The sequence below is a fragment of the Drosophila nasuta genome, chromosome 3 (genome assembly GCF_023558535.2).
Source record: "Drosophila nasuta strain 15112-1781.00 chromosome 3, ASM2355853v1, whole genome shotgun sequence".
Classification (NCBI taxonomy): domain Eukaryota; kingdom Metazoa; phylum Arthropoda; class Insecta; order Diptera; family Drosophilidae; genus Drosophila; species Drosophila nasuta.
This window is the reverse complement of record NC_083457.1, coordinates 52574346-52592738: the sequence shown is the minus strand read 5'-3', so window position 1 is coordinate 52592738 and position 18393 is coordinate 52574346. Positions and strand designations below refer to the sequence as shown.

At 38.4% G+C, this 18393-nt stretch overlaps 1 protein-coding gene across 7 annotated transcripts in view; it reads right to left on the bottom strand.

Annotated features, from left to right (window-relative positions):
• LOC132792264 (kin of IRRE-like protein 2) overlaps positions 1-18393 on the bottom strand; it is a 144149-nt gene that overhangs the window by 51453 nt on the left and 74303 nt on the right. For 5 of the 7 annotated variants that reach the window (XM_060801543.1, XM_060801544.1, XM_060801545.1 and 2 more), the window contains exons 3-6: positions 12657-12877; positions 7440-7650; positions 6690-6817; positions 825-993 (exon numbers count right to left, since the gene is read on the bottom strand). In XM_060801543.1, the coding sequence (XP_060657526.1) occupies positions 825-993; positions 6690-6817; positions 7440-7650; positions 12657-12877 (729 nt within the window). Of the gene's footprint in view, positions 1-824; positions 994-6689; positions 6818-7439; positions 7651-12656; positions 12878-13072; positions 13428-18393 lie in introns of those variants that run through there. The other 2 variants (XM_060801546.1, XM_060801549.1) reach the window with 2 other exon arrangements.

The window sequence follows — 18393 nt, the reverse complement described above, 5'->3', positions numbered from 1 at the left end:
TGAAGTGTATTGAATCAATATCAATTATAATCCATTTTTTAGGATAAAAAACATAGTAACATAAAATGCAGGAAATATTAAAATATTGTTGTCAGTTTACAAAAAAAAACTTCTGAATTAAAACATTCAATTCACAGTTTACTATTTAGAACTTGCCTTAAAATATTAAAAGTGTTTCTAATTACACTTATTGAACAAAAAGAAATACTGGCATATGCTATATTGCCAATTCATAAAATATTTCTGAACTACTTGATATATCAAATAATCAGAGGTGTCAAATAAAACACTTTCACTGGAATTTTACTTGAATTGTACTTTTAGGTGCAGAACCCTTTCATTAGTGACTTCGAAAACACTAATTTGTGCAACTATTCAAATTCAATTCAAAGTTTTAAATCAAACTTATTGTTAAATTATAAAACACTGCTCGATTATATTAAAGCAATTTGGAGTTGAATTTTTTAGGCTTACATATATCGAATTACAATAAAGCTCAATATATTTGTAGTGTGAACAAAACGGTAAAAGAATTAAAGAGTATTTTGTGTTCTGTCACAGTTGGCGACACAACTTTGCAGTTTGTGTGCACTGATTTTGTACATGGTGCAACGCAGCGCAGTGCATGCGAAGCGGCGCCTAGAAGCAGGCAACACTTTTTGCACAGCAAGCACGCAGACAGTCGCAGCCTCCATTAGTGTCTGCTGTATGCTGCTGTGTATCTGTCTGGTGTTCGAGTGTACACTATGCATATGTTCACGCATGTGTGTGTGCGAGTGTGTGTGTGAGAGTGGGAGAGAGTGCTGTTGCTGTTGGGTACTTACCATTTAGGACATGCACACGCACGCTGGCAACATCTGCATTGGAGGGGGCGCACGAATATTTGCCAGAATCGGCCAGATCTGCATTCTGTATGAGCAGAAATGAGGTTGTCACATCGCCCTTTTCGGTAATTACCGACACGCCGCCTCTTGATGAATCATAATTAATGACCTGCAAATGGAAGAGCATTACGCAAAATACTGGTATAAGTAACTGGCGGTGATGGTGGCGGGGAAAGTAAAACACCTCTCTACCTCTCTCTCATTCTTCTCACTCGCTTTTATAATGTAAGAACAATGAGGGAAGCCCTGAACGTTTCCATTCTTTCATTTTTTTATTTTGTTCGTTGTTGCTGTTTGATACTTGATGGAAATAAGAATAATAAACGAACACTCGCTTTTCTCTCGCTTTCGTATTTGTTGTCTCGTATTTTTGCCATTATTTTTTCGTAATTTTCAAATGCGTGTGACAGCAGAGGGAAGTGAGGGAGGGAGGGAGGTAGGGAGGTAGGAACAGCAGCAACAGCTGCGCTTGACTGACATTACAAATCAGCGACATGTCAGCGCGTCTTGTTTACTTTATAGGCCACCCTCTCTGTCCCTCCCCCTACCATGGAATAGCCAAAAATGCGTTACAAATTGCGATTTTAATTGGAATTTGATGGCTGGGCGCATGATTAAAGTTGACTTAACATTGCTGACATCAAAGGTTTGACTAGAGCTATATATTTAGGAGACAGATTGAGCTATCGATAGATAGCTAGCTAGATAGTTAGTTAGTCACAAAAATTATGCTAATCAAATGAGCCTGGGCTTCAGCTTTTGCTCTACTCATTACGTTGATGATGATGACGATGGCAGCTGTCCCCTCAACTTGGCCAACTTCATTATCGATTACTGTGTGTGTAAGGGGGTAATCAGTAGAGAGCACAGAGGGCCAAGGGCTAAAGCGAAACTGCGATGACTGCTGCTAACAGCAGTGAGATGGGCTAAATCCAAATGCATATTGAGTCGCACACGAAATGGAGAGCAGATGCCCCTAAAGCGCTGACAAAAACAAATATCAGAATAATTTGCCAATACACAGAGTCAGAGGAAGTTCAGAGCAAAGGGCAAAGGGCAAGTTGCTGACATTAACACATCATGCCGCTGACAGCGACGACAGACGACGACAAAAATGAAGAAACAACAGGCAAACAGCTAAAGCGGAAATGAGCAGCAAGAGGCAGAAGAAGAGCTTAGCTTAACCCCCTTTTGTAGAACTAGACAGAGAGAGAGAGAGAGAGAGAGATAGAGAGAGAGAAGGGGGAAGCTGGCGCATAATTTGCTGTCTAATCTCAACTAATCGACGGCATTTGCAATAATATGAAAAATGAAAGAAAAGTTGGCGTCTCTGATAATGATGACGATAGCGAAATGTGAATGCCGAATAGAGACAACAAAGCGTGAGCGGGATGGGGACAGAGGAAAGAGCAGGACAGAGGTATGGAAATGTGGATACGAGTATAAAAAACAATGACAATGCCCAAACTTTGGCATAACAACTTTGGCTGCGGCAAGTAAAAAGTTTGCCTATCAACTGCAGTGGGAGGGAGTCGAAGGGGGCGGGGCGACGGGGGGAGAGGGCAGCGAACTAACGAAAGTCTGGTTGCTATTATAGCCTATTCTGTAGTCGCTATCAGCATAAATTTCGTATTTGTATTATAATTTTGTAGTTGTTGTCGTCGTCGTCGTTGTGTTGCTGTTGCTGCCTTTGCTTGGTTGTTGCTGGCAAATTGGTTAATGAAAGCGATGCCTTACTGTGACAGCCTGAATGGCAACTGGCAACTGGCAAATGCCAAACTGACATCCTGTGAATCTGCAGTTGCGCTTACGTAAATTGGAAAAGCATTTTCCGACAGCGTTGCATCAAAAATTTATCATCTCCATGCAACATTCCCGCATTTAACAATTCCTGCTCTTTTATTGTCTGACAATGGCCACAAAAAGAACAAGAGAAGCCAAATCACAGTCATTGGACATTGCTTCGATTTATGTATGTGAAGTGAGTGTGTGCTTTAAAACGATTCATAAAATTGCACATAAAAGTCTGTGCAGTCTGTCATTGAGTCAACAATACAACACGTATGCTGCTATTCACTTGCTGCCAGTTGCCTGTTGCCAGTGAGAGAGGCGTGGACTTTGGGCTTAAGCCAGCTTTGACAGCCAGCTAATAGTTGGCTAAGTCCACTCAGCGCAACTCACGAAACTTTTTGCATTGCAACATTTATGCAAGGGTTTTACGAGGGTCGTATGGAAAATTGCTTTAACAGAAATGAAAATGAATACTAGAAATAGTTGTTTATATTCTTTAACTGCAACTCTGCCTTACAACATTTGAACTTAACAACGAAATTTTGCTTAATGGCATATTCTACTCTATCAACTGTCAGGAACACCATAAACTAAAGAGGAAGTGCAAAGTATAGAAAACATAGACAAATACTCTCTCTAATATTAATGTATTTTAATTTAACGACCTTTCTTTCCAAGTGATTTTTATATTACAACTTTAAGTGGACAGAAAATGTTTATACCAGGAAGAAGAACCCATCTCCTACCTAGTTTTTTTGTTCGTCTGTCTGGCAGTTTGTTTGCCTTTCATATGGCAACTGGCGTCCACTAATTAAATATAGTCAACAATCTGGTATGTTTTGTGATCTATATATCTATCAATATATGTATTGAATGTAGTAATTAATCGGTATACCAAATATAGCATAAAGTAAGCGCAATTAAGCTATTTGCGAACTATTCAGAATATTTATTGGTTATTTTAAGGATAATACTGAAATGTTTGGCTTTTATTGAAAATAGTAATTAATGGGTATACCAAATATAGCGTTTAGTATATTTAGGTATTTTTTTTTTAATGTTAATTTGCTATATATTAACGATAAAACCGAACTGATTTTTTTTTATTGAAAATAACATAGTAGTACCAAATATAGCATTTAGTATATTTAGGTATTTCATCGGTATATTCATATGGTATATTTCAACGATAATATCTCATTATTTGCTTTTGTGGCGAATAGTAATTAATCGGTATAGCAACAAAACATTTAGTATTTTTTAGGTATATTATTTAGTATATTTTGAAAATAATACCACACTGCTCTGCGTGTACTGAATATAGTATATAGGTATATTAATTGGGTATATATTAACGTGAATACCGAAATGTTTCTTTTTATTGAAAATAGTATTTAATGGATATACCAAATATAGCATTTAGTATATTTAGGTATTTCATCGGTATATTCATATGGTATATTTCAACGATAATACCTCACTATTAGCTTTTATTGCGAATTGTAATTAATCGGTATACCAACATTACCTTTAGTATTTTTTGAGTATATTATTTAGTATATTTTGAAAATAATACCACACTGTTTCGCGTGTACTGAATACAGTTAGCTGGTATCTCACAGTCTAGCTCACTTGACTGTAGCTTTCCTACTTGTTTTTAATGCTCATCGTTTTAATTTTACAACTAAATTAAGCTGCAAGTTCAGGAGCAACGCTCGCCGAAAGCGGGCAGCATATGCCGCCAGTTAAAGCGGAAATGCCCGCAAAAGTGAGTAAGCAGCAAAGAGTGGAAGAGTTGGAAAGGGCAGAGTAGAGGTAAGCCGAGTGAGCGTATAAGAGGAAATATGTAACACGTTAATTACAATTAGCGAGCGGAAGTGCGCGAGTGAAAAAAAAAAGAGTGTAGCATACATTTTAGCGCTCTGGCAGTGCGAGGCAGTGCATCAACTAAGTTTATCCATCCATTAAACTAATTAACACCAAATTTGCATGGATCGTAAATAATCCGTGTGCAGCATGGACCTGTGCAAGGACCTGGGCAACTTGTGCTAAGGTTGCGACCACACACACACACACACAGTCACACACACACACACGGAGGCGGCAAAAGGAACGTACATGGATGGATGCCACCTGCCCAAAGGCACACAATTGTGTGGCGCGTGGCGTCGTTGCAGCAAGGATTTTAATTAGAAAATTCCAGGAATACAAGTGGCAGCAAAAGAAGTGAGCAGCAGTCGCAGTGGCAGCAGTCGCAGCAGTTGCACAGCGAGTTGCACGACGAGTTGACTGCAACAGCAGTTGGCAGCAGGATTTGTGCGCTTTTAACACGTTGCCAGCAAGTTTACCTTCTTTTTGCCCATCTCTCTTAGCTCTTCTTTTCGTTTTTTTTTTGTTTTGTTTGGCATTTGCATTACAATTAGCCTGTAACTGTAATATCCTAGTAACTATCTCTCGCTCTCTCTGCCCAACTGCGATTTAAGCGCTTTTAAGCGCCTCGCAATTAGCCCGGCTTAAAGCGCCAGCAACAGCTCGCACACAACTAATTGACGACCAACAACATGTAGAGCAGCTAAGCGATAATGAGTCCAACTCAAGGATGACCAAATACCTGCTCCTGCTCCTACTTCATTTGCTCAACTACTTTTCGTGCGCTCGCATTGTTTGTCAGCTGAATTCGTGTTGCTTGTGCTGCCCCCAAGAGCACCTTTGACCCAGTTCACCTGAGGTACTCTGTGTCATGCGACTGCGTTGATTTACTCATTGAAATACCAACAGCTGACAGTTTAAATAACGTCTACGGCGGCTTGTTCAATAAGCGGCACACGCAGCTCGGCACGAAGCAGGCGAATGAACGAAGAAGAACTGAAGTGAACTGAAAGAGGCGGAGGCCCCAAACGACGTCAGTTCGAATTAAAGAGCGGATGTGATTGCAATCGCAGAAGTTGACGACGAAAGCCATTGTCATCAGCAGTCACTTGGCCGTAAATTGATGTATTTACGAGCAGCGATGATTCTTAACGATAGGCCATGTCGCTCGTTCATCGATTGCGAACTTTTAGCATATAGATTTTGCTCTTAAAGTGTGTGATTTGACTTCATCAGTTATTGTGTGAAGGAATTATTTACATTAACTGCAGATGATTACATACGATTTACAATTTATTGGTCGGAAATTCAATATATTGACTGAAAATGGTTTTTCAAATATTCAACGATAGTATTCCGATATACTAAGTAGTTATCTGCAATTGTATTGATACTCTTTACGAATTAATATAAACTTCTAAGCTGAAATCAAAATTGATGCAAAAGTCTTCATTACTTAGAACTAAATGGTTTTGACTAAACCTAATCGATATCTATTGTAATAGATTAGAAAAAATATTCATAATAAATTTGATGCAAAACGTTTCCATCCTTATAATTGATAAATCTAAATAATTTAGTGGTCTTCTACATTAATAGTTTCAGCAACTAGTCAATCTATATACATATTAGCTATTATAAATCAAAGTTAGCCTGAATATGGCCCCAATTGTGTAGAAATTTCAAACATTTCCAAACTCTTCTGACCAATACAGAATTTCCCAACTCTACTTTTTTCAATATTAGTCACAAGTCACAAATCATTTAACATTTATCGATAGTATCCAGCGATAGTACAAATTATGTATGAACATGTTCATTTATTAGTTGTTAATATAATAAATCACAGTTGAAACTCTTCTGACCTATTATGGATTTTCATTGCTCTATTACTCTAGTTTTTTCAATAAAACTCACAAGTCACCCATCATACCCTTCACTTTCTACCTCTTTACATTTACGACTTTCACTGCCCAACTATAAACTTAAAGTCTTAACTTCTTGCTCCCGAGGCTTTAAAGTATTAGTTAAATTAGTTAGGCTAACTCGCAAAATAGTCACGAAAGCACTCGCATAAAAATAGAGGAAAAAAAGTGCTGGAAAAAATAGAATTGCCGCAGAAATGTAACAATAAAGTTTAATTACCTCCTCGTGATGATACCAGAAGATGTAGGCCGGCGGTTCGGGGCTGAACTTTACAGTGCAAGTGAGATTTATGGTGCTGCCTTTATCAACGTGAAGGTCAGGTCCGCCAAGTATGGTCGCCGTTGGCACTGTCAACAGAAAACGCCATCCAGCATCCAAAATACAAGAAAAAAGAAGAACGCAAAACGCAGACGAAGCGACGAGCAGACAAGTCACCGAAAAAAAGGAGATAGAGAAAAACGGGGAGAAGGAAGAAGAACGTGAGAAACGTTGTTGAAACGACACTGAAAAGCTGAGTGTGTGCCTAGGTAGGAAGGAGAGGCCGTTGGATGCTTGAAGCTATAGCTGGAGTGTCTACAGCCTCTTCTCCTCTTCCTCCTCCTTCGGGCTGACACTGTAGAATAATAAACTACGAGATAAAATGAAATTATTGTCGTATAAAAACCAAGTTCGCTCTGTGTCGCCTCTTCTTCCTTGGTGCGTGTTGCTCACTCGTTTGCTGTATGTAATTTATTTGCTCAACAACTTTGGTTTGGTTTTTTTTTTTCGTTTGTTGTTGCTTGCCAGCATCGTCCTTTGCCTTTGTTATTTGCGACAAATGGTTGATTTTTTATGAAGCTGCAGCCAAAGAAGCCAAAGACGACATCGACTTCGATGTCGATGCCGTTGTCGTTGGCGATGCGATTGTATGTTATATGGCTGTAACTCAAACTGAGATACACTCGATATACGGTGTAGTTGTGCACTCACCGACAACATTGAGGCGAACGAAATAACTGCGAACGGGCTGCGTTGATATCTGGCATTCATACATGCCCGCATCTCGCTTTTGGGCCCACTTTATCTGCAGCGTCCAGTCATCGGTGTCCTGATGATGTGTGGCCTGAAACCGCTGATCGGACGTGTATGTGTACGCGCCGACAGTGAGTATGTGGATGTCCCGATGCCGTATCCAGGATACCTGCAACAAACGAAACGAAACAAACAAATTGCACAAAATGTCAATCAAAAACGTTGGCAAAGCAGAAAACGAGAATGAATTGTTGGTATAGTATTTCACTACCCTGCAGGCAAGTATAAAATGTGTAGTTCTACAGTAAACTATGTTTATTGCACTTAGCCGCCACTTTAATATCAATTTAACAGCATATTTTTATTACATAGGTATAATATTTCGATGAATTTCAAGCAAGTGCAAAAGATATAACATTATAGCCACAAAAACTAAAGAAGTTGCACTTAGTGGCCACTTTGATTTTAGCATTAAGTTATCAGCATGTGTTCCTCACCTTTCGGTAATATATAAAAATCCTAAAGGAAAAGCAATGAACGCGCAAAATAATGTCGTGTTATAATTTAAAATTAATCAGGGAAACATTAATAAAGCTAATTGCACTTAGCCGCCACTTTAATATCAACTTAACAGCATATTTTTATTACATAGGTATAATATTTCGATGAATTTCAAGCAAGTGCAAAAGATATAACATTATAGGCACATAAACTAAACAAGTTGCACTTAGTGGCCACTTTACTTTTAGCATTGAGTTAACAGCATATGTTCCTCACTTTTCGGTAATATATAAGAAAACTAAAGGAAAGCCAATGAAGGCAAAATAAGTTATTTAAGGTTACATTAATAAAGTTAATTGCACTTATCGGTCACTTTGCACTTAGTTTAACCTCAGTAACACATTTTCAACTTAGTCTCAATTTAAATTACCGAAATCGCAACGAAAATACTAAACAAAGCTGATGCAACATTTTAAACTCTGTTACTTAATGTTCCTTTGCTTCCAGTTGTGGCCCTTAAACGAGTTATAGTTGTACTTTAGTATTCTCTGCTCTCGTTTCTAACCCCATAAATAATTTCGTAAGTCCTCACTCACATATGCTACCCCATTCGGATGTTACTAAGCCAGGGTATGGCTGCCCCAAAATCTCGCTCACAGCGATGTTTATTGCCGTGGGCAAAGAGTTTCGCATTAAAAATGCAGCAATTGAAAAACGAATTGCCGTCGCAGTGCCATCAAAATCGAATGAGACTCAGACTGGTTTGCCTTTTCGGTGGCTTACAGCGATTAATCAGGCTGCGACCCATCGGGGACTATTCTCCTACTACAACTACAACTTCAGCTGCTCGTCGCATTGTTAATGGCAACGCGTTTCGCTCTTCTTTCTCTAGTTTTGGCGTTTGGCGTACGTGACGTATGAGTAACATACGCATGAGCTGCTTGGGATTTTTTGACAAGTTTATAGTCGAGACAGCAGCAAAGAAGTGCAATGCACTTACGGCTGGGATCAGTGGTGAATTTTAAGTTTCGAGTTTAGTTTTTGCTTAATTAGAACAAACTTTTTAAGTAGTTGCCGCGCTGCGTTGGAACTTTGTAAGCTCCTGTCTCTCTCTTTCATTCTGTGGAAGCTGTCTCTGTCGGGCACTTGATATGCACAAGTTATTAAGTCAAATGTAAATGCAAAATTATCGCACTTGGCAGTCACAACAAGTGCAGCAAAACTAGCAAACTTCCATGACTGGGCGTGGCACATTTCGGGTGCGTGCGTTTAATTATACGAAATGTTGTTGCCATACTAAACAATGGCCTCAACATCAGCACACACTCTCATAGTTATGCACTCATCACCATCAACAGAGAGAAGGACAGAGAGAGAGAGAGAGCAGAGAAGGGAACAAGCCTTAGTTTGGCAGTTTTTGTGCACCGCATGTGGACCGCAATGAGTGTATAAAAGTGTGAAAAACATGTCGACAGGGGCTGCCATTAAACAAACATTTTACGCAACAAATTAAAGTGTAATTAACAAGTGCACGCTGTGCAGCAGCAGCAGCAACATCAGCAGCAACGACAGCAACAACAACAAAGTACTATCGTGCAGCGGTATCCCTGTGGAGATCTTCGTCGCCTGCAAGCCCCGGGCATATTAGCAGCTGCTTCTTCTCCCACTACAACAGAGACAGCAACACATATACACACACACACACACTTGCACATACAGCATGTCCTGCTGAGTTCGCTTCGGTTTGCTGTTTGGTTTTGCTCTCGCCTCGGACTCTGCCCCAAGTGCTGTTGACGCGTGCGGCAAGTGCAATTTTCCTGAAATTGTTTAAATAATTTCGCGCTTAAATGCAATTGAAAGTGTGCAAGCTCCCTCTCGCTCCCCCTCCTCCCTCTAGCATGGCTGTAAAAAGGGCTCCGCCCACTTGACTGCGTCGTTCGCTGACGTGTGGCAGGCAGCGTTGCCAGTTTGCTGGCTTGCTTTTGTGTGTTGGCAAGAAATTAAAAGTTGCTGCAACTGCAAGCTGCAAATCCTTCAACTCCACGCCATGTCCTTCCTCTTCCCTCCTCTTCCCCTGCTTCTCCTACAAACTGTTCCCTGCTGCTGCTGCTGCTGTTCGCGCATTTGTGTCAAGTGCTTTGGTAGCTCGGCGCGTGCTGAAAGTTTGTTGGTTTTTGGCATTTGGAGTCCTGTTTGTTTGTTTGTTTTGTTTGCTTGTGCCTTTTGCGCCGCATGCTTCGCATTGTTTGTTAATGAGCGTTCGAATCTTTTCCCACCCAAAGTGCTCATTTGCCACTGCGTTGCCACCTTCTCCCTTCTCCCTTCACCCTTTTCCCTCCTCTTTTGCAGCTAGCACGTGCTGTTTAGTCTTTGCGTGGCGCCACTGTGATTAATCGTGCTGTGCAACACTTTCGCGTTGCCTAATTATTCATAAACTTGTCTGTCACGCATATTAAAATTGTTGCCACACGCCGATAAAAATTGTCACGCCCAGACGACCTACACACAGTTCTTCGTTCTTGACAGTTCAACATTTCATTTAAATTGTTGCCAAAACAAAATATAAAAACAACGAAGCTATTGGCACGAAAGCCTAAAGATTAAATACTCTCTGGCAGTTAGAGTAATTAAATTGTTGCTTATCGCGACTCGGTGGATTTGTAGCGCATATTTTACAAGTCCAGCAAGTTTAACTACAGATCAAAGATATGATATCGCTACCAAGTAATATAAACAAAATAATGAAAGCAATGAAAGCATTGTAAATGCTCCTGCATAGTTTTGATTTATGTTCTAGGGTTTATGTATTTATAGGGTTGAAGGATTGGTAGCTACAATAATAACTAAAGTTTTTCTGATTAAAATAATAAGTTATTTAAGTAAGAACTTGTTAGGGAAATACTTTTGCTTGGGGAAAAACAATTTGGTATATTTTGCTTCTAGTTCTATATCAATATACCAATTATAAACTTTGGTATATTTTTAATATTTTTGCGGTCTAACAATTTGCTATAACAATCTAATATCACTTCACTCTATAGTACATTTAGCAGTAGTAATACAGTACTATATCAATAAACCAAATATAGGTTTTGGTATATTTTTAGTATTTTTGTGGCATATTAATTTTGTATAATTTAAAATTTATACGGTACTATATCAATAGACCAAATATAGGTTTTGGTATATTTTTTAGTATTTTGTGGTATATTCATTTTGTATAATTTAAAATTTATACCGCACCTATATGCTTTTATACAAAATGGATACCTGGTATTTCACAGTCGAGCATATTTTATATTTCTTACTTGTTCTTTAATTATACTTTCAATAAGCGTAAACAAATGTCATTTTCAATAGATAAAGCCGAGAATCTTTTAAAGCTCTTTCGATAAAAGAATGTCTCTTTAAATTACATAAAAATTTCATCTTATATTAAAAATAAAACTAAATTATAAAAAAAATATAAGTTTTTAAAATATTTATTGGAAGAACTATTAGTTGTATGTTAAATATAAACAAAAATAATATTTGGTGAAATTTGTCTCTTAACTATTTTCGCTAATCTGCAAAATCACCAAAATAAATGCGTCACATCTTTTATCAAATAATTGAAGTACCCACAGAAAGAGCAACTTAAAAGGAATGTCACCCTCGGTGCTAATTAAATGTCTAAAAATATGTCAAATTAAAAATGTTGCCAAGTGTTTTCCGCACGCGTATAAAGACATGTAAATGCTTTGCAAAGTAACAAGTCGAGCTGCTTATACACTGTGCGAAAATACATAAAAGAATTAAGCCTCTTGAAGAAATAATTAAAATGAAAAGTAGCAAATTTAATTAGCAACAAAAATCTGCGATTGAATTTGCGATACTCTTATGTACGAATTTTGCAGGGTATCACAATGCCAGAGGAAATGAAAGTGAAGAAATTACCTGCTTGAAAAAAATGATTAAAATCAAAAGTACCAAATTCTATTAGGAATAAAAATCAAAGATTGATTTTTCAACCGGTTTGGCACTGCTTTTGATATGATACCCTATAGAAAGTGGAGTTACATACTTGTGTTTTATACTTCAACTCCACTTTCTACAGGGTATCACATCAATAGCAGTGGCAAACCGGTTTTGCGGGCTAGATGACACCGCAGGGAGGAGGGACGCAATTAAAGCAGATAAACAAAGAAAAACAATTGCAATAACAGTCGCGCTTACGGTGCTGAATACAAAAATTGCTAAATTTGAGAAAAGAAAACAACTTAATGCCGACTTAGGACTCAGACTCAGACTGAGAGAGTTCAGAGGGCGCAGCTCGGCGGTTGCCATTTCGGCCAAAAGTTGGCAGCAAGAAAAGGTTTTTTTTTTGTTCTGCTGTTGCTTCTTGTCTAGGTTTCCCCCCAAGCACAATTCACAGAGCAGACAAAAGCAAAAGTAAAGAGAAAGAAGCTAAGAACAAAAAAGAAAACTGGATGGTTGGGCGTGTAACTAATTAAAAATTTTGCAGTCATGCTAAGGGAATTAGGTTTTTGGCAAGGCGACGCTGTCGACCAGGTTGGCAAATCAACTAACTTGGTAATGTCAAAAACTTTAAAGACTAAACGCGGATCGTCACGAACGAGGCGAACGAGAAACTTTTGGCCACCTGACTGACTGACTGACGTATCCAGCACTCACCGTTTTGTTGGCCAAATTGCGCACACGGCAACTGAGATACGCGGATTTGCCCATGAGGGCGGTCACATTGCGCGGCGTTGAGGGATCAAAATACGGCTCCATCCATTTGGGATGCGTGTACGCAGCGGTGGGTATTGTGGGTGCCACAACTGGCGTTGTTGTCATCTCATCTAACGAGTTGTAGCCCTCGATGGGTCCGTGCATCCCGCCATTTGTCATATCTGCAACGAGTTGCCAAAAAAGTCAAGAGAGAAGAAACTTTGTAATTGCGCTTAATTCTGAGCAAGTGTTATCAAATATTTATTAAATCGTTTCGTTTCGTTTTAGTTTCGCAAGTATTTTAATTATTTTAAATGTCATGTCATACTTTGCCACAAGCAACCATTAAATTAAAGTAAATTTACTTTAAAGTTTACCACTGCGAAACTTTCACTGCCAGCGAGAGAGAGTTTTCGTTTTATCTAAACGAGAACAGCGCAAAAAAGAAGTCAAATCCAGCAAAGAGACACAATTCGGCATATGTCAGTCTAACTGTCTGTCTGTCCGTCTGTCTGTCATTCTGTCCGTCATATGAATCCCTTTGAAAGCTCCTCTGTATTAAGTCTAGTTTTATCTTTGCGCTTCGTCTGACAGCGCCAGAGAGAAAAAAAGAAATATTAAAAAACTCGTTTGCCTAAAGTGAAGCGCGTAACAAAAAAGTTTATTGCAGAGCGCGGAAATATTTTGAAGAAAAAAAGGAATAGAAATCAAAAATAGTTAACAATTTAAAAATGCACTTGTCGCTTGAATTTTGTGTGACACAAAAAACTTTGTTCATTAAATACTCGAAAAACCTGAGGTTTGGTCAAAAGGTGGCCAAGTGGCTGTCGAGTTGAGTCGAGGCGAGGCAAGTCGCAGTGGTAGCCACTGGCAACTCTTTAGTTTCAATTTAGAAATGAACCAGTGAAAAGTGTGAGCGCATCAAATGCCAAAGGTTTTGCAGCGTTGAGCGTTGAGGAGCGTTCAGTTTGCTGGGCAAAAGCATTTCAAAACCGCAGACAGCTGCAAAATGAACGCATAGGGAATGTGATAGGGAATGGGCAGAGAGAGACAGAGAGAGAAAGAGAGAGAGAGAGAGAGAGAGAGAGAGAGAGAGAGAGAGAGAGAGAGAGAGAGAGAGTTTGGACTGCTGCCTGGCCTGGCCTAGGCACGGTGAGCACAGCCTTCAAGCGAGTGAAGTGTTTGCGGTTGGCAAGTACAAGTGCACACACACACACACACACACACACATACACGTATGTGGACTGACACACGCACAAGAAAGAACGAAATTGTGTCCCTGCTTACATCACATATCTCCTGCTCTCTCTTTCTATCTTTTACACACCCACAAAGGGCAACCACAAGCGGCTGCACCTCGCTTCGCCAGCTTGTGGGAGAGTTGAGCTCATGGTTATGCAAAATATTTGCACTCAAATCATATTTCAAGGATTAAAACTTGCATTCATTCGAAAACTGTTTTTCCACATGCACGCCTTCACTCACACACACACACACACACATAGTAAGAGATAGAGGAAGAGAGAGAAAGAGAGGGGGGAGAAGGCGCCCAACAACTTCGGCTTCATTAAACAAAAGGTTGCCAGCATATGACGCGCATTTGCATGCATGAATTGAGGCTACGACGGCATTGAAGCAGCCAGAGGAAAGTGGGCGTAGGGCAAGGGGAAGGGGGAAGGGGAAGGGGGGAAGGGCTCTGGCATACAGATGATAGATGCTTAAGCTTAATATGCTTAATGTCTGTGCGAGTAAATATGGCATGCACTTTTAATACAGCAGCTGCCCACAAAAGTATGCTATGAATTTGCCAAATAAATGTTACGTATACGTATTTCTCCCTTCTCTTCCTTGTGGCTGCAATCTGAGACCAGTCTTAAAGTCAAGCCAAATCTGAATGCCAGCATTTAAGAGAAACATTCACAAAAAAATATTCAATTGCCACAGCTGAATACGCTTCATTTTAGTCGCATGTGTAGGCGACTCTGTCTGTGTATATAAGTATATATGTGTGTGTGTTTGTGTGTGTGTTTGAGTGAGCTTGGGTGATTGAGTGTTTGCTTAATCATTACACAGCCTGGGCACGCCCATTTACAGACTGGGCTCACACAATGACTTTGCATACTTGCGTTTAATTTGTGATGACGACGCTGCAGAGGGCGGGACACGAAAGCTGGAGAGGGGCAGAGACAGAGGCAGTTGCAGGAGAGGAAACAACAGAGAAGAAAGAGGCGGAGACAGAGCCAAGGAGATGGAGGCAGATACGGCGCAGCAATTAAGAAAACTTTTGTAATTTTCACGCTTTTGTTTTGGCATATTTCGCATATACCCTGGAAGCAAGAGACAACTTAAAGCGGGGTTAAAAAAAATAAATTAAAATTAACAAAAAATAGACATAAAAGATAACTGCAAATAACTAAACTAAAATAAATGAATTTCTTTATACGAACAGTTAAGGAAAGAGCGAAATTTAGATAACATAAAAACAAAATGATAAAATTTAATGTTTATTATAAAATGCAGGAAACTTCATTTGCTAAAAAATAAACATATTTTAAATTAGAAAAAAATCAATGAAATTAAATTAAATTAAATTGAATGTTGGTTACAATTAGGAAATTAAATTTATTAATTTTAGTAAAAGCAAAAACAGAACACGTAATTATGTTAGCTATTCAACTTAGATAAAAAAAGCTACTACTAAACATTAAAAAAAAAACAAAATTGTTATTAAGAAAATAAACAATTCAATTCAATTATTATTAAAATTATAGCAAAACCAAAAAATATTAAATTAAAAACTAAATGAAAACTACCAATTGCATTAAATATAATACATAAACTAATATGGAATTTTCATGAACTTCAAAGGGTTAAAAAATGAAGTAGAATTGTCAAAGAATAGACATAAAAGATAACTGCAAATAGCTAAACTAAAATAAATTAATTTCTTTACACAAAATATTGTAATATTATCGGAACAAAAAAGTAATTTACACATTCAAGAAATTAAACTATTAATTGAATGCAGGAAACTAAATTAAATGTTAATTATTTTATAATTGATTGGCTAAATTGATAGTAAATTACAAAATGCAGGAAACAAAACTTGTTAATTATAGCAAATGCAAAAATAGAGAATAAAATTCTAATTAAAATTATTTTATAGCAATGCAAAAATGTTCTTTTAAAAATTTTGTTCGAAACCAGTTAAAAAAGAGAGCTAAACTTGGAAGGAATACATTTTGAAATGAACAATTAAATTGTTGATTAATGAAAAATGATGAAATTCCAAAAAAAGTAAGAATGTAGAATACTAATTTATTAGCTCAATGCTAATAAACACTTTCATTATTTTATTTCGATTCGATTTGAACTGAGTATCTGGCGGTCAATCAGCTGTCGTGTATTCTTGGAAATTGGTTAACTTTCTTTTTGTGTGCTTGTTGGGTGGGTGGAATTTGATGCTGTGCCTTGGAAATGATGCGTAATGTGCAACATTTTGAACCCGTAGCTCAATGAATTTTCATGCCTAGCTGCTAATTGCCTGCTTGTAGAGAGGGAGCAATCGAGAGCAAAGGCAAAGGCTCATGTTCGAGACGCATTTAATTGTGTTTTATGGCATTGAATTTGTATTTGTAGTAAATTTCCGCACACTTTGATGTGCCTTAAATGTGTGTGTGTGTGTGTGTGTGTGTGTGTGTGTGTGTGTGTGAAAGTTTGGGGCGTAATTAAAAATCAACATGCGGCGCCAGAAATTGAGCTGCCTGGAAGCTTGAAGCTATTTTAGTGGGTAGTGCTATACCTTCATTGCCCCATTGCCATTAATTTCCTGCTAATGCAACATGACGAGCACAATTCTGATTGCACGTGGAGGAGTCTGGACATGTGCCTGGGATGCTTCTCTTCTGGATGCTGGATGCTGTAGGAGCTGCTGTAGTCATCCTCTCTGTGCACGCCAGCATGAATAATGATGCCTTTTGACATTGTCTAAGCTGTTTTATGCGTGGCACCGTGACTCCGCTGGAAATCAAATGAACTCCGAGCCAAGTGAGTTGCTCGATGGCTCGATGAGCTGTCAGGACGCAGAAGCAGAGTGTGAGATTTCATTCCTAAACTGGACGCTTATGTTGACAGGCAGGCACTCGAATATGCATGCGCCACCTTAATGCCGCTTGCTCTATTCACACAGAGCTTCGACTGCTCCGCGACTGGCAACCACTTAACCACTCAACCACTCAGTTACTCATTTATTTATGTGCTGCGCAGTGCATTGCGCCGAGGCTTTTGTGTTCTGTCGTCCTTATTGTGGTCTCGATGTTGCTGTTGCCGCTTGCGGCTGCCGTCTTAATTAAGCTTAAATGATGCTGCAAAATTTATTTCATTTCGCACTCGAGCCTTGCAAAACTGAAACTGAAACTCAACCCGTAGCAGAGCTGTTGCTCTTCCACCTCGCTGTGTGGGAGCATCTTCTATACAACGCTCAGCACAGCACAGCATGCATATAAATTATCCAGGCAAATTACATGGCACATGCTGAAAATTGAAATGTGGCTACTGTGTATGCCAGCATATGAGACTCTCTTCTCTCCCCCTCCCTCTTCTCTCTCTCTCTCTCTCTCTCTCTTACTCCTCTCTGTTTTTGTGGCTCGGGGTTACGGCTGTCATATTTGTTTTCTTCCTCGTCGTTTCTTTGCGAGCTGATTATTTTTAATGCTGTTCATTAATTTGCTACAATCGGAAAGTGCTTTAATTGCTTGCCTGATTAACCCATGCCACACACACACACACACATGCCGAATTGTTGCCAACTGCGCGACACAAACTATCAAATTATTTGCTGCATTAAATCTTTAATTTAAATCGAACCTCAAAAGTTGCAACTTATACAAAATATACAATAAGTAGGCAGAATTGACTTAATTCTTAAAATTACAATAAAATGTCGTTGCTTAACAGGTAAAAAAGCTACCGTCGATTGTGTGACTGTGAGAAACGCATTTTGAATAAAAGCAAAATATATATTCCACATTAATATATCGTAAAAATACTAATAATATACCAAAGACTGTAAGATATTCACCACCCATTAGTATTAATTACAAAATATTCAAAATTAATTATATGGATAGCCTTTTAGAGTCTCTGAGATCTACATAGGTGGTCATGCAAACGGACGGACAGACAGACAAAAGGACATGGCTATATCATCTCGGCTGTTGATGATGATCAAGAATTACTATAGCTTATGGGGTCGGAGATGCCTTCTTGTGCCCTGAAGGCACAAATATATAATAACCTTCTTCTTCAAATCAAATGTTGTCAAAGAGTACCAAAATATTCTATGTTAATTGATTAGTTTGCAAAATTAACTTAACTTGTTAAATCATGATAATATCTTATTAAAGAACATTAAAATTATCGTGCAAATTTATTTGTTAGAATCGAATTTAATGTTCTTAAAGAACGCAAAAATAAGTGGAAATTAGGCCCATAGACAAATTGTTGCTAATTGTGAATGTAACCATGAAATTAATTGTTAAACTAAATCTTTAATTTAAAGCGAAAAACAATATGTATAATTCGATTACTTTATTCTGCAAATCAAGTAAAATTCGTTAACCAAATTTACTTAATTCTTAAAATCAAATTGAATGCTCTTTAGGAGCACAGAAATTTTCAGTTGCTTGAGGCCGCAAAT